General features: G+C 46.4%; 1 protein-coding gene across 1 annotated transcript in view; it reads left to right on the top strand.

The window, feature by feature from the left end:
- The window catches only part of kif28 (kinesin family member 28), a 52,584-nt gene extending 39,384 nt beyond the window's left edge, over positions 1-13,200 (top strand). The window contains exons 19-22 of the mRNA XM_078230645.1: positions 918-1,084; positions 4,236-4,403; positions 11,235-11,365; positions 13,033-13,200. Coding sequence (XP_078086771.1) covers positions 918-1,084; positions 4,236-4,403; positions 11,235-11,365; positions 13,033-13,200 — 634 coding nt within the window. The remainder of the gene's footprint in view (positions 1-917; positions 1,085-4,235; positions 4,404-11,234; positions 11,366-13,032) is intronic.
- The last annotated feature ends 4,220 nt before the right edge of the window (positions 13,201-17,420 follow it).

The raw sequence follows: 17,420 nt of genomic DNA, 5'->3' as shown, positions 1-17,420 counted from the left end.
GCCTTGGTGTTCAGCAAAGAAAACCACTGACCTCAGACACATCTGGAACCGACTGGTGCAAGTCATCTTTCAACACATGTAAGCCAGGTGTGAAGATACCTCATGTACCACTGACTCTATCTCGAAAGTAGGACCTTATTTAAGCTAATCCTTTGGTGCTAATGAGTATTCATGTACCACCGGGGTTGACTGAATTGGGTGGGATGCAAAATTTTGATTTTCCGATGGTGGCCTGCGATGCAGAGATACGCAGTAAGAAGTTTACCAACACCAGGTTAAAGTCCAACAGGTTTATTTGGTAGCAAAAGCCACACAAGCTTTCGGAGCTCCAAGCCCCTTCTTCAGGTGAGTGGGAATTCTGTTCACAAACAGGGCATATAAAGACACAGACTCAATTTACATGAATAATGGTTGGAATGCGAATACTTACAGCTAATCAAGTCTTTAAGAAACAAAACAACGTGAGTGGAGAGAGCATCAAGACAGGCTAAAAAGATGTGTATTGTCTCCAGACAAGACAGCCAGTGAGACACTGCAGGTCCAGGCAACTGTGGGGGTTACAAATAGTGTGACATGAACCCAATATCCCGGTTGAGGCCGTCCTCGTGTGTGCGGAACTTGGCTATCAGTTTCTGCTCAGCGACTCTGCGCCGTCGTGTGTCAGAGATCAGAGAATCAGAGAATCAGAGATACGGCCAGTGGCATGTTTGTGGTGTATCAGGCCTCATGCTGGATTGTGGTGGGTGCCCACTTGTTGTACATTTTACACCACAAATACCCACTGATGTTATCTCTACACCTCAACACTGCTTAGAAATCGAAATTTCGCATCCTGCCTCATTCAGTCAACCCACCCGTGTCCTGTCCCTGCAGGTTCCATAAGATTCCCTCCCTAACTGTGTGCTAATTCCCTCCAGGTATCATGTGTTGAGCCACCCACACCCTTTCCACACTAAACCTGCCTGGAACAATGTAAATGCCAGAATAGATCAAGTGATGCAGTTCACAGTCAAAAGCGTGTCACAGGAGCTACTGAGCTATCTACAGAACCACGCTCTGGTCCTGGATCTGTGGGGCCTTCAAGGTAATTAAAGATAAAAAGCCTGCATGTATTTGACGTAAGAAAGAGGAAAGACCTTGGGGGGAGTGTTATGTGTTGGTCGTGACTGGCTAAGTAACGATTGCTGAGACATAGGCTGGAATTCTACCGCCCTGCCCGCCATGGGAATCAGAGCGGGCGAGGGGCGGACAATGAGAAGGTCCATTGACCTCGGGTGGGGTTTTACGGCTCCAGGACAAGCAAGGCTGTAAAATCCCACCCACAGAGTGGTCTGAATGATAACTGGTTTATTGAAGGAACATTACTATCTGCAGATATACCCGCAGGTAACGCAGTCTAAACCATGAGCTTTCTCCCTCTTGGTCATCTGTCTTTTACATCATCATGTAGGCGGTGCTGTTTCTCCAGTCCTACACATTAACCCTTTCAACCCTGAACACACTTACACTACAGGGGTTATGGGAGAGAGGGTGTGCACCAGCTCACAGTATGACACCCCGGGAAAAGAGAGATTTAAGTTTAGAAAACTACGTCCACTCAGGATTCTGGTTTTAGGTCAAGAGTAATGAATGGAACAAAAATTATTTGCACTACTATAGGATCCACAAGATATTGTTGTGGGCAGATCACAAGGAAAGGTCTTGATGAAGCAGATATCCCACTTATTTGCAGTTTGCATTGCAGTATGGGTCACATTCTAGCACTGCTGCCTGTTAACTGAATATATCAATTGTATTGAATTATCTGCAAGCAGAGGGCACTAATTAGGATTTTACTTGAGCCGATAAGAAGGAAAGGCACGGTGGCACAGTGGTTAGCACTGCTGTCTCACAGCGCCAGGGACCCGGGTTCAATTCCCGGCTTGGGTCACTGTCTGTGTGGAGTTTGCACATTCGCCCCGTGTCTGCGTGGGTTTCCTCCGGGTGCTCCGGTTTCCTCCCACAGTCCAAAGATGTGCAGGTTAGGTGGATTGGCCATGCTAAATTGCCCCTTAGGGTCAGAGGGATTAGCAGGGTAAATATTTGGAGAAAGGGCCAGGGTGGGATTGTTGTGGGCGCAGACTCGATGGGCTGAATGGCTCCTTCTGCGCATGTAGGGATTCTATGATCCTATGAAGGAGGCATTTACGAAGATTGTGTTAGAAGGCAATAAGAAGGTTTGTAATGTTTCACTCTGTAAATAAATATAAAGATAAGTAAAGACATAAATGTAAAGTTTAAAATAAATTAAAGATTAAAAACACCCACCAAATCTGTCAGGTGACCCATGGGCACTTTGGGAGAGAAAATTTACAGGTCTTAACTGGGTTTGAGTTTTGACAATGCAATTCCAAACGACACAGTTGAACAACACTGGTGACAGCATTCTCTATGTCTGGCCGATCGATTTACTTCACGGAAAGACCTTGGCAGTAGACAGTTGTTTGTTTTCCTCTTACTGTACGAAACTCGATTACTGACCTATTGGGATCAACGTGTTAGTTGACCCCAAATGTGAGTGAGTGTGGGGTAATGGTAATGGCGTAATGGTGTTCTGCTTTGTTGCTTTTTCATGCTGTGAAGAGGATTGTATAGGAATCAGTTCCTCTTTGGGTGACACTGAACTCACTGATGACGGCAGCATCATTATTGACTATGTGAAACCACCAACACCCAGTCGTGTGGTGAGTGTACCATTCCCCTGCTTCTCTCAAGTGTATCCCAGTAGATTTATTTTGGGTGCTCTGGTATAGCTGCACAGTAACAGGAGCTGACCACCTAATGCGTGAAGGGACTGAGTTCATGTCAGCCTCCTAATTGGCATTGTTCCTACTGCTTCCCTGAGGACGGCTGCGTGAGGAAGAGAGAGGTCAAAGTAGCAGGAATTGGCATCACCTGTTTTGAACTGGTCAGTTGGCCTTTGGAGTGGATTGCGGTAAATTTAAGCTGACTCATATATATTTTGCATATATTGCAATTTGCCAATGGCAGAAGGATTGGTGGTTGTGTAGACCACAGTGTAAAATTATAAAGAGACATTAAAATAAAATACTGCGCATGCTGGAGTCTGAAACAAAAACAGAAAAATGCTGGAAAATCTCAGCAGGTCTGACAGCATCTGTTGGGAGAGAGAATAGAGCCAACGTTTCGAGTCAAGGTAACCCTTCATCGGGGCTTTGGTACAAAGAGACATTGATGGGTTAAATAATCAAAATGGCTAATGGAAAGTTTCCTTTTATAAATTGAGGGCTAGTATATAAAAGTTGGGGGGTTGGGGGGGTGGGGGAAGTGATGCTACATAAGACCTTGGTATCCATCTCTGGAGAACTGTGTACAGTTCTTTGCAAGGAACCTTACAAAAGATATATTGGCCTAGGAAGGACGCAGCACAGATTCATTAGGATGTTATCAGAGCTCCAAGGGTGTGAATATGAGGAAATATCACATATAATTCTATATAGAAGATTAAGGGTGAGATGCTTGAGGATTTTCAGATGTTGAGAGGAATTATGAGGATAGAGAGAAAGTGTTTCTGCTGCTGGGGATTCTAGGACAAGGGGTTTTCCTTAAAAACCAGACCAAAGTTAGGAAAAGCTAACATGTTCTGAGAGAGTCTTTCTTGTCTGTGGGCTCTGGGCGTGGTTCATGTCCACTACACAGACTGTAGACACACTGGTACATACTTACCGGTATTACATCTCAACAGGTCACAGAGTCAGCCTCCTGGACTTAGTGTTCCAACCTCGCTCTTTTGAGAGTCTAACACTGACTGACGTCAGTGATACATCGTCACCTCTGTCAAATATTAGCATATTCCATCCGTTAACTTTTTACACTACAACACAAAGTGTGGGACACACTCCCAGAAAAAGCATGAGATGGAATGTAGAAAGTCCCAACTTGGAACCAAAGCAGTTACTATTTTAACTTCTAATTGCCGACCCATGATACAGTTTAGAAATTATTCTCAATGCTTTGTGAAAAACAATAGCCAACAACATTGTAATTTGATTAAATTGATCTATTATCGCCAAACATCCAGAGAAACACGATGGCCGGAATCTCTGTGTTTTATTCTCGACAATGCGCCCATTTGTTAAAACTATGGAAAGGACTGACCAGATTACGTTTGTGATACACAATCTGTACAGGAAACTTAATAAGAACCAACAAACATTTCACTCCACATTTCATAGTCAGACTTTCTGTCCAGTTGCAGGAGACGGGCGATAATCAGCTCTCCGAACTTTACGTCAAGTTATCAAAGTTGGAGCAGGAGATTGAGCTTCTGAGAGATGTCAACAGAACCTTGAGAAGAGATAACGTTACCCTGAAGGACACCTTGAAGAGGGTGATGAATGACGGTATGCAGAACGTACAGAGTCTATTGTAGTGCCCACTGCAAATAACCTCAGCCTGAACAGCCAACACTCCCTCTCTATTAATATTCCATTTACCACAACGCCCATTTATTCTTTTATGGGATGCAGGTGTCATTGGCAAGGCCAGCATTTATTGCCCCATCCTCAATTGCCCCTGAAATGAATGGTTAGCTCGGTCATTTCAGAGGGCAGTTAAGAGTCAACCAGATTGCTGCGGGTCTGGAGTCACATGTAGGCCAGACCGGGTAAGGATGGCAGATCCCTGTCCCCTGAGACGTTGGAGTTCTGCGACCCTCTCATCCTCTCCACCACCCCCACCCGCCCCCACCTACCCCCCAACACAGTGATTGCCTCCCCCTCCCATCCCCACCGTCCCCCAGGAAGAGTGCCGCAGCACCGCTTCTTACCACAGGGCTGTGCCTGACCGGGTTGAAGGGCTGTCAGCCAATCTGATTAGCCGGCAGCTCTCATGGGCGGGACCTTCTTGCAAGGGTGGACAGAAGTCCCGCCCACTGCCAATTGATATTTCAAGTGAGCGTGAAATGGCATTGAGAGTTTAAGGGTCGGCGGTTGTGCATTAGGTGCCAATTCTCGGGATGGTGAGCGTTGGTCACTCACCAATCATTAAAATTCTACCCAAGAGCAGCATTAAGCCATTAAGTCCTTTGAGTCTGCCTACCCATTCCACTAAGAAATGCCTAGGGACGGCACGGTAACACAGTGGTTAGCACTGCTGCCTCACAGTGACAGGGACCCGGGTTCGATTCCTGGTTTGGGTCACTGTCTGTGTGAAGTTTGCACATTCTCCCCGTGTCTGCATGGGTTTCCTCCGGGTGCTCCGGTTTCCTCCCACAGTCTGAAAGACGTGCTGGTTAGGTGCATTGACCCAAACAGGCGCCGGAGTGTGGCAACTAGGGGATTTTCACAGTAACTTCATTGCAGTGTTGAAGTAAGCCTACTTGTGACTAATAAATAAACTTTAACTTAATGAGCACCTCATCCCCATTCACCCACCTTCGTTCCAGATCCCTTGATGCTCCTAACTAAACAAAAGTATATCAGTCTCGGTTTTAAAATTTTCACCATCTTTTGGAGCAGCGATTTGCAGATTTCCGAGACCCTTTCTGTGAAAAGGCCTGCTGTCAGATTTCACCCCCAAACAGCCTAAACTCTCATTTAAAGATGCTGCAATCTTGTACTGCACTCTCCCAGCAGAGGGAATCGTTTCTGCACATCTACAGCACTTGATTTGAATTCCTTTACTATCTCAAACGCGTACGTTGGATCACTCCAGCAGCTTCCAAACTCAAAGCAATACACGCCAACATTGTCCTCGTAATTTAACCCTTTAATCCCTGATATCATTCTGGGACATCTGCATTTCCAAGGCCAATATTGTCATAATGGTATAAAAACAGAAAATGCTGGGTAAACCCAACAGGTCAGAAACAGAGTTAACATTTCGAGTCCATGTAGTTGAGGAAGTGTTCATAGTCTTATGTATGTTTTTATTAACGACTTTGTAACTGTATAATTATGCAATGAAGGTGAGGGCAAGGAGACATCTCTATCTGTTGGTATTAACATGCCTTTAGCCAATATTACATTGGTCTGGGTCATGTTCTTCTTACATCACTCTGTGGGCAGTCCTGTACTCAGTCCCACATTAACCCTATATATGCCACACCTTTATACTACACCCCCCCCCCCCCACCTCCCACAAGACTTTATCTCATAGATATAGAGTTACTTTAGTTTACTTCCAGCCTCACATTGTTATTAGTCTCATGCATTTACCTTATCATTACAGCTTTAATGCTTTCCACATTATTTCTATTATAGTATGAGCGTTAACACCATTTTCACTATTCCTCCTCCTCCCCCCACATCCCCGACTTAAGTCCTTGAAGTTAGAGGTTCGGGTGGTCTGGAGGCCTCATAACCCTTGCATAGAATCATAGAACCATAGAAACCCTACAGTGCAGAAGGAGGCCATTCGGCCCATCGGGTCTGCACCGACCACAATCCCACCTAGGCCTTATCCACGTAACCCCACATATTTACTTGGCTAATCCCTTTTACCTACACATCCCGGGACACTAAGGGGCAATTTAGCACGGCCAATGCACCTACCCAGCACATCTTTGGACTGTGGGAGGAAATTGGAGCACCCGGAGGAAACCCACACAGACACGGGGGGAATGCGCAAACTCCACACAGACAGTTGCCTAAGTCGGGAATCAAACCCAGGTCTCTGGAGCTGTGAGGCAGCAGTGCTAACCACTGTGCCACCGTGCCGTCTGCATCTTGCTCGTTGTTCTATCTGAGGAGTGGTAGGCTCTGTTGGTTTTTGTTCTTGTTGTTGGCCTGAAGGTTGGACTGGTATTTGGAAATGCTTTCATCCTTTTCTTCCATTGTTCTATGTTGACCAAGCCTGGTCAGTTTTGCTGTTGCGTTGATCCGTGCGTGGTTCCTGTCACTCTCGATGGTCACCTGTGGGGAGGATGAACACCGATATTCGTCTCCTTAGTGCCGCTTTTATTCTGCGTCTTTCTCCAGGCGGGACGTCTCGAGCCCTCTGAGGCTGACGAAGATTGTTCCTATGGCGAGAAGAAGGTTTAGTGGTATGCTCCCTTCTGCTTTATGTTGTTGATGGTGAGAGACACTGGTCCAGGTTCCAGTAGCCCTTGTGGTTGTGGCATGCTGGCTGGAAGTTGCACTGTCTGCGCAGTGGTTGTCGTGTTGACAAGATGTACCATCGTGATAGTGGGAAATAGAGGCTTCTCAGACTTGAAACATTGGCTCTATTCTCTCTCCACAGATACTGTCAGACCTGCTGAGATTTCCCAGCATTTTCTGTTATTGTTTCTGAATACTCTCCTGTGTTTGAATACTCAGGACTGTGCTGGTCTGGTTGGGTAATGACAGTCTTGCTCTTGACATCCTGCACGATCTGGCGGAGATCGGGGCGACCATTCCAGCTCTGGAGTGAGAAAGGCTGGTTACAGATAACATGCATCTGTTTGGGGTGGCACAGTGGCACAGTGGTTAACACTGCTGCCTCTCAGCGCCAGGAACCCGGGTTCGATTCCTGGTTGGGTCACTGTCTGTGTGGAGTTTGCACATTCTCCCCATGTCTGCGTGGGTTTCCCCCGGGTGCTCTGGTTTTCTCCCACAGTCCAAAAATGTGCAGGTTAGGTTGATTGGCCATGCTAAATTGCCCCTTAGTGTCGGGGGATTAGCAGGGTAAATACATGGGATTACAGGGATAGGACCTGGATTGGGATTGTTGTCGGTGCAGACTCAATGGGCCAAATGGCCTCCTTCTGCACTGTAGAGATTCTATGATTCTATTCTATGATTCTAAATTCCTTTCTTTCCTTTCAACCACAGGCCATGTGTTGAGGCTTAGGAGAGATCAGGATTAGTTAAGGGTTCCTGACTGAAGCCTTTTGGAGGAGTGTTCCAGATTTCAACCATCCTTAGTGTGTGGAAGTGTTTGCTGGTATCACCCCACTGTACCGCCAAGCTCCAGTTTTCAGGTTATGCCCTGATAGCTGTTGACGCTTTCTTTTAGCTAACATTGCAACAGCTGCCGCTCAGACTGTATAGTTGATAGACAGTAGCAGGGGCTGGTGGCAGTCAAGTAGACGGAAGGGAAATTAGATCAGACTCTTAGTCCTTGACCCGAGTTTGCACATACAGTAAAGTCTCGCCAACTGCGTTTACGTTCCCGTGAAGCCTCATCAATGGCAAAATTGCGAACAAGAGACATGTGTTTGTGGGGGGGGCACGGTGGGTGGCACAGTGGTTGGCACTGCTGCCTTACAGTGCCAGGGACCTGGGTTCAATTCCAGCCTTGGGCGACTGTCTGTGTGGAGTTTGCACATTCTCCACGTGTCTGCATGGGTTTCCTCGGGTGCTCCGGTTTCCTCCCACAGTCCAAAGATGGGCAGGTTAGGTGGATTGGCCAGGCTAAACTGCCCCATGGTGTCCGAAGATGTATAGGTTAGGGGGATTAGTGGGGTAAACGCATGGGGTTAAGGGGATAGTATGGGAAAGTGGGCCTGACTAAGATGGAGAGTCAGTGTAGACTCTGTGGGCCGAATGGCCTCCTTCTACATTGTAAGGATTCTATGATTCAATGAGTGGGACTCAGTGAGCTCGATTCCAGCCATGTGAGGGCAGCATTGTTTGGGAAGTTAGTCTACAGCAAATTGTTCTCACTATAACAGCTCATGTTTACTTCCACCAGGGTTCCTGGATAATGGTGGGGAGCAGGAAATCTGGTTATAGAGTCACAGAGGTTTACAGCTTGGAACCAGGCCCTTCGGCCCAACTTGTCCATGCCGCCCCTTTTTTTAACCCCTAAACTCGTCCAATTGGCCGCGTTTGGCCCATATCCCTCTATACCCATCTTACCCAATGTCTAAACGCTTTTTAAAAGACAAAATTGTACCCGCCTCTACTACAACCTCTGGCAGCTCGTTCCAGACACTCACCACCCTCTGTGTGAAAACATTGCTCCTCTGGACCCTTTTGTAACTCTCCCCTCTCACCTTAAACCTACGCCCTCTAGTTTTAGACTCCCCTATCTTTGGGAAAAGATGTTGACTATCTAGCTGATCTGTGCCCCTCATTATTTTATAGACCTCGATAAGATCACCCCTCAGCCTCCTACGCTGCAGAGAAAAAAGTCCCAGTCTATCCAGTCTCTCCTTATAACTCAAACCATCAAGTCCTGGTAGTATCCTAGTAAATCTTTTCTGCTCTCTTTCTAGTTTATCCTTTCTATGATAGGGTGACCAGAACCGTACACAGGTTTTGAAGGCCAATTCAATAAACTCACAAAGATGTCATTCAGGGCAGTAACTGACCCCAACAAATACTTGCTGGATCTTGCATTTTAACATAGCATCTCAGTCAATCAGAGTTCCTTACTGATGTTTCAATACTCCGGAGGTCACCTCTAATAGTGTTCAATTTGCCAGAGTAGATCTGCCTCGGTTTTCAAAGATCTTTTTAAAAATGAATTAATGATGAAACTGATACATTAGAGTAAATTAAATGATCCCTCACTCGAGCTGTGATTAAACAGTGTATTTGTCTGAGAATCACAGCAGAGATACTTCCAACACGGAGAAGCAAAGATTGCTCAGACGATGGCGATTGTGATGTACAAAGAATATCTGAGTGAAAACACAAAAGGCGAGTGTTTATTGTATGATAAGAATGGGAGCCTCAGCCACTGCAGGTTCACCCAAAAATGGGGCAGAGTGTTAACTAACGCAGCAGGTAATCACTGCAACTACCCACTGCTTGACTCCACAGTTACACCTTTCTTCAACACAAATGTGGCAGTAATGACTTGAAATAAAAACAGAAAACGCTGGAAATACTCAGCAGGTCAGGCAGCATCTGTGAAGAGAGCAGGAGTTTTTCTCAGGTTGGTTGTGTTGAGTGTTGGTCGGCATGCCACTGTATGTGCCAAGCGCCTTCACATTACAATTACATGCTGGCGCATAACACGACAGGATTGACAGCCCTTCAGCAGCACTGAGGAAAGATAAAAAGGGGGTGTCACAGTGGGTTAGCACTGCTGCCTCACAGCACCAGGGACCTGGGTTCAATTCCAGCCTTGGGTGACTGTCTGTGTGAAGTTTGCACATTCTCCACGTGTGTGCGTGGGTTTCCTCGGGTGCTCCGGTTTCCTCCCACAGTCCAAAGATGGGCAGGTTAGGTGGATTGGCCAGGCTAAATTGCCCCTTGGTGTCCGAAGATGTATAGGTTAGGGGGATTAATGGGGTAAATGCATGGGGTTAAGGGGATAGAAAGATAAAAAGGGGGTGACACAGTGGTTAGCACTGCTGCTTCACAGTGCCAGGGACCTGGGTTCGATTCCGGTCTTGGGTGACTGTCTGTGTGGAGTTTGCACGTTCTCCCCATGTGATGTTAGTGTACCTTTAAGAGTTTTTTTAAAAAATCATGCTCTCTGTGGCCCACAGCCTTAGCTGATGCCGACTACGGGGATTCCTTTCATTGCTCCTTAAATGGCATAAATGGGCGTTGTTTAATTTTACTTTGGGAAGTAGTTTTATGACCCTGCATTGTCAGGAGGAAGAATGTTTGCAGGTCAGGTGACAGGAACACTTTCATTTTCAGTTCTGAGCTGCAGGTTTTAGTTTTAGAAGGGACATCAAGCTATAAAGAAGTCTCTCTCTCCCTGGTTTTGGGAAATTCTGCTGGTTAGCTGAAAGGGAAGGTAGAAGAACAAAAAGGAAGGTGTAGGAGGGAGGGAAGTAGAGATTAAATGACAAAAGTTTTCATGGTGCAACAACCAAAAGGAGTGGCAATGGAACAGGTGAAGAAATAAAAGTTGCGCCCAGATGAGGTGTGCAGTATTCATAGAATCCCGACAGTGCAGAAAAGGCCTTTCAGCCCATCGAGTCGGCATGGACTCTCTAAGAGTACCTTACCCAGGCCCTCTTCCTCGTCCTATTCCTGTAACCCCATACATTTACCATGGCTAATCCACCTAACCTACACATCTTAGGACACTAAATGGCAACAATTCACCTGACCCACACATCTTTGGACAATGGGAGGAAACTGGAGCATCCAGAGGAAACCCACGCAGACACAGGAGAAAGTGTAGACGCCACACGGACAGAGCCCCACGGCCGGAATCGAACCCGGGTCCCTGGAGCTGTGAGGCAGCAGTGTTAACCACTGTGCCACCGTGCCGCCCCACTGCAGTAGTTTGCTTTTTTGTAACAGCGACGTGAATTTTGGTCTCGTTTTGCTTTTTCTTAGCCACAAATCCTGATGGGAAGTCTTTCCACCAGAGCAACATACAGGCCTCCGGCAGTAAGGGTACACACAAGGCCAGTTACGAAGTTGAATTTGCCAAAGCTCTGAAAAAGTTTTACCAAAGCATGAACCAGGTGCGAAGCCAACTGCTGGGATTGAGGCGGCATCGAGGACCGGTATGTTTGGCACAGCTTCAATTCGCTAACCTGCCTGGCTGTACAATGAACGGCAAATGGCGTAGGGTCTTGCCGGGCAGAGAGATTCACCATTGTCCTTCCGCCTGGTGACGGTACAAGTGTTTGTGGCTGCGTTTCCCAACATTGCAGAGTCTCAATCTTGATTGTGCGGTGGTGGGAGGCGATAAACAGACACCACACAACCTGGCCAGTATTCCAATCAGGTCAAACATTATGGGCTGTATTTTATAATGAGGATGGGCTCCCCACATCCCAGCGTGCAACCTGTCTTCGCTTGGCTGGCTTGTCCCACTTCATACTCAGTAAAAGACCAGGCTTCACCTGAAAAATTGAAGATGGCTTCTGACCATCTCTAGGAAGACGTACCGCCCCATAGAGCTGCCAACCAATCAGACACTTGCATATATGCACACCAGCAGTGCCAGATAGGGGCGGTGGCCACTGCTGGTACTACAGGTAGGCCAATGCAGTGGCATTCCACGCTGGACCCAAACATTCTGCCAAGATCCAAGATCTCGCTGGAGCCAGGCTGACAGGTTCCAACAAGTGTGGTGGGGGCATGGTGGACAGCGTAGTGCTGGAAGGTAGATGTGGGGAGGCAAAACTGTTGGGGGGAGAGAGGTGCCTCCGATTGACAGAGGGGAACCAGGAAACAGAACCACCCTCCCCCCCCCCCCCCCCCACCTCCCTTCACTGTCCAGCAGCCCACAGGGTTAATCCTGCCAGGCTGTATACTGGGCACAGACCTCTCTCGGTGCTCAGAGCAGTGGCACGATGAGACTCTTAAGTGGGCATTAATTTTCCACTTAAGGGGTTCAATAGCGACATTGCCAGGAAACAGTAAGAAGTGGGCGGCACGGTAGCACAGTGGTTAGCACTGCTGCTTCACAGCTCCAGGGACCTGGGTTCGATTCCCGGCTTGGGTCACTGTCTGTGTGGAGTTTGCACATTCTCCTCGTGTCTGCGTGGGTTTCCTCCGGGTGCTCCGGTTTCCTCCCACAGTCCAAAGATGTGCGGGTTAGGTTCATTGGCCATGCTACAAATTGCCCTTAGTGTCCTGAGATGCGTAGGTTGGAGGGATTAGTGGGTAGATATGGGGGTAGGGCCTGGGTGGGATTGTGGTCAGTGCAGACTCGATGGGCCGAATGGCCTCTTTCTGTACTGTAGGGTTTCTATGATCTAAGTCTCACAACACCAGGTTAAAGTTCAACAGGTTTATTTGGTAGCACGAGCTTTTGGAGATCCGCTCCTTCATCAGGACTCACCTGATGAAGGAGCAGCGCTCCGAAAGCTCGTGCTACCAAATAAACCTGTTGAACTTTAACCTGGTATTGTGAGACTTCTTACTGTGCCCACCCCAGTCCAACGTCGGCATCTCCACATCATTGCCAGGAACCCCATCCAATGCCTTCCCAACAGCCGATATAATCGTGGACGGAGTGGGGGGGGGTGGGTGAATCAGTGACGGGCACACCACCAACACTCTAATTTACAGGTGCACCCGTCTGTTTTCCCACCCGCGAATGTCCTGTAAAATTCATCCATGTGCACTTCTCCATATCCGCCGCAATTTGAGTTGATCGATGTTAACCTGTCTGTTACAGGATGAAGCTAGTGTTGATCTACTGCGATTATATCTGGACAAGCAAACAGGGGCAATAAAGGATGTCGGGGATTCTTTTGAAGTGTGCATGAACACTCTGAAGAATGACATTAGTCTCATTGTTAAGAAAAAGAAGGAGCACAGCCTATGGAGCTCAGTGACAAAGTGAAGCTCCACAGTCTGCACAGTGAATCCTCTCAAGGGGAAAGGGAGGATGGCAGCGACTGACTCCTCTTTCCAAAACAAAGTTGTTTTTCTTCGAGAGGGTTGGAAAAGTCCAGCCCTCTGTTCAATGACATTGGCCGTGTACTCACTTCCATTTCTATGTAAAGCAAGCATCTCCCCTCTCTATCTCTGTAACACTCTGAGATCTCTGTGTTCCTCCACACTGGCTATTTGTATGTCTGTGCCTTCCTTTGGCCCACCAAAGGGGCAGGCAGTGCCCACAGTCCTCTAGGTCCTAAGTTCTGTAACCTCTCTCAAACTTAAAAACCTACTTCCTTGACCAAGATTTTGGTTACTGGCTCTAATATCTCCTTCTTTACTTTGGTGCTAGTTTTTGTCTGCTGATGCCTCTGTGGATGTTTTGCTTCATTAAAGGTGCTATATGAATGCAGGTTGTTGTTTTGTTTTCAGTTGTAAAGGAGGTAATTTCAAGTGTCTGGCAAGGAAGCCTTACCTACCTACAGTACAGGCTGATAAAATCACCCTCTTGACAAATTGTTAGAAAGCTGAGCCATAACCCCAAATGCTAGAAGGTAAAACAGGGTTTAAAGTTTATTTATTAGTCACAAGTAGGCTTACATTAATACTGCCATAAAGTTACTGTGAAAATCCCCTAGTCACCACACTGCGGCGCCTGTTCGGGTACATGAGGGAGAATTTAGCATGGCCAATGCACCTAATCAGCACTTCTTTCAGACTGTGGGAGGAAACCGGAGCAGGCGGAGGAAACCCATGCGGACACGGAGAGAATGTACAAACTCCATACAGACAACAACCCAAGCCAGGGATCGAACCTGGGTTTCTGTCGCTGTGAAGCAGCAGTGCTAACCACTGAACCACCCCATACTTGTTAAAGCAGCATTACATTTTCTGAAGTCTTGCTTTCCTCACTAAATTTACCTTCCTCTAAGTCCAGTGGCAGAGATGGTCTTGCTGTAAAAACACAACCAGGATTCTGTCAATATAGAGAATCTTCCCACAATATGTAGCTTCTAGTTGATCTCAGAACCTGCCGGAACAGCTGTCCCACAGGATGCAACTGTCTTAAATGGACAGGCCAATTAAAATTTTCAACCCATGCTACACCTGAGCAATGCCACGGGAGATGAGATTTAACTGAGCTCGTGAAACAAAGATAAATTATCATTGTACGACTAATTTTTTTTAAAGCTGATCCTCTGACTTCAATCATCTGATCCCTCTGAACTGGGATTTACGAATAGCTTGTGATACAGAGAATGACTCAGCAATCGCAATTAGCCTCTGTTTTACCTCAAGAATTCCTCACTTGCCCAAAGAAAGTATTGGGGGATTAGTCACAAAGGAATGGAGAGGAAAAGCAGCCAGCGTAATTAAGGATCCCACGCACCCCGGACATTCTCTCTTCCACCTTCTTCCGTCGGGAAAAAGAAACAAAAGTCTGTGGTCGCATACCAACCGACTCAAGAACAGCTTCTTCCCTGCTGCTGTCAGACTTTTGAATGGACCTACCTCGCATTAAGTTGTTCTTTCTCTACACCCTAATTATGACTGTGACACTACATTCTGCGCTCTCTCCTTTCCTTCTCTATGAACGGTATGCTTTGTCTGTACAGCGCGCAAGAAACAATACTTTTTGCTGTACACTAATACGTGACAATAATAATAATAAATCAAGTCAAATCAAATCAAGGATTAAACACAACTCTATCTGGACATCAGAACTGTGTTCCAAGACCCTATACACCACTGAGCAACATCAGGTACTAGAAATAAAAACCATGTTGGAAATACACAGCAGGACATTCTGCAGCTGAATTTGTATTTTTTAAATTCTTTCATGGGGTGTGGATGCCAACATTTGTTGCCCATCCCTACTTGGCCTCAAACTGTGTGGCCTGCTCAGCCATTTTAGAGGGCAGTTAACATTGCTGTGGGTCTGGAGTCACATATAGGTCAGAACAGGTAAGGACGGCAGGTTTCCTTCCCTAAAGGACATTATTGAACCAGATGAGTTTTACGTCAGTGACACTATCATAGTCAACATTATTGAGGCTAGCTTTACATTCCAGATTTTAGGAACTGAATTGAATTTTCACCAGCTGCCAGGGTGGGATTTGAACCTATATCCCCCAGATCATGAGCATGGGTCTTTGGATCTTTAATTTGATTTGATTTACTATTGCCACATGTATTTACAGTGAAAAGTATTGTTTCTTGTGCACTATACAGACAAAGCATACCGTTCATAGAGAAGGAAAGGAGAGAGTGCAGAATGTAGTGTTACAGTCATAGCTAGGGTGTAGAGAATGATCAACTTAATGCAAGGTAGCTCCATTCAAAAGTCTGACAGCAGCAGGGAAGAAGCTGCTCTTGAGTTGGTACGTGACCTCAGAATTTTGTATCTTTTTCCCGATGGAAGAAGGTGGAAGAGAGAATGTCCGGGCTGCGTGGGATCCTTAATTATGCTGGCTGCTTTTCCAAGGCAGCGGGAAGGGTAGAGTCAATGGATGGGAGGCTGGTTTGCGTGATGGATTGGGCTACGTTCACGACCTTTTGTAGTTTCTTGCGTTCTTGGGCAGAGCAGGAGCCCATACCAAGCTGTGATACAACCAGAAAGAATCTGTAAAAGTTGGTGAGAGTCGTAGCTGACATGCCAAATTTCCTTAGTTTTCTAAGAAAGTAGAGGCGTTGTGGGTTTTCTTAACTATTGTGTCGGCATGGGGGGACCAGGACAGGACCAGGATCACTAGACTTGTGACATTACCACTGTGCCGCATCTACAACTGAATACCAATATTGAGGAAGGATGATCTTGCTCTCAAGGGAATGCAGCGAAGGTTTAGCAGACTGCTTCCGAAGATGGTGGGACTGATGTATGAGGGGAGATTGACTAGGTTAGGATTGTTTTTGCTGGAGTTCAGATGAATGAGGGGGGAATCCCATGGAGGCTTATAAAATTCTCACAGATTAGGCAGGGTAGATGCAGGAAGGATGTTTCCGATGTTGGGGGGTGTCCAGAACCAGGGATCACAGTCTGAGGATACATGGTAGACCCATTTAGGACGGAGGCGGGGTGACATTTCTTCACCCAAGGAGTGGTGAGCCTGTGGAATTCATTACCACAGGAAGCAGTTGATGCCAAAACATTGAATATATTCAAGAGGCGGCTGGATATAACACTTGGGGCAAATGGGATCAAAGGTTATGGGGAGAAAGCAGGATTAGTCTATTGGGTTGGACAATCAGCCATGATGGTGATGAATGGCGGAACAGGCTCGAAGGGCCGAATGGCCTCCTCCTGCTCCTATCTTCTATGTTTCTGTGAGGTGTGCAGACTGGAGACCAATTTGCACCCATTTAATGGTATTCTTTTTCAGTAACGGGTTCCTGCTAAATGAATAAACTTCCACGTTATTTCTACTCACTTGCTGAGAACTGTCTGTATTAGAGAGAGCACTAAAAAGACTAAAGAAACAAGTTACGGTGAGTAATACTTGACATTCATTTTTGTCTATTTAAAAGTTTTAAATAAACGTTTGGCACGCAAGAGGTTGTTAGAAGTTTTAACACCAACATAATGATCAGCTGATGATTTCAAGAAGCAGGATGTAGCCATTTCCTTTGCCATCATTAAATAACCATTTATCAAAGGTTTCTAACTACCTATCGAAAATGTTACAATTTAATTGTGACACAAAATATCCAGTGGAACAATTATGACTTGGTTAGGGGCAGCAATAGGGAATAAGACCTTGGCAACAATCTCTTTCCTAATGGGAGCGGTTGTGGCAGTTGTAGTTAAGAAACAGAGCCTTGAAAAATAGTCAGGAATTATTCAGGAAACCTGCTATCAAGGCCAGCATTTATTACATACACTTAGCTGCCCTTGAGAAAGTGATGACAGGCCACCTTCTTGAACTGTTGCAGTCCACGTGGTGAAATGGGTTGAATGATTGTTTGGTGGGGAGTTTTCAGGTTTCGACCCGGTGACAATGATGTACGCCTAAGTCAGGATGTGTTGTGACTTGGAGGTTATGATGGTCCCATTGATTTCCTGCACTGGTCCGATTAGGTGATGGATGTTGCAGGTTTGGAAAGTGCTGCCCAAGAAGCCTTGGCAAGTTCCTGGATGGCATCCTGTAGATAGATCATAAGAAATAGGAGCAGGAATAGGCCATTCAG

Source organism: Mustelus asterias, chromosome 15, assembly GCF_964213995.1.
Source record: "Mustelus asterias chromosome 15, sMusAst1.hap1.1, whole genome shotgun sequence".
Lineage (NCBI taxonomy): Eukaryota > Metazoa > Chordata > Chondrichthyes > Carcharhiniformes > Triakidae > Mustelus > Mustelus asterias.
Note: the sequence above shows the minus strand (reverse complement) of the source record. Positions and strands in the feature narration are given on the sequence as shown.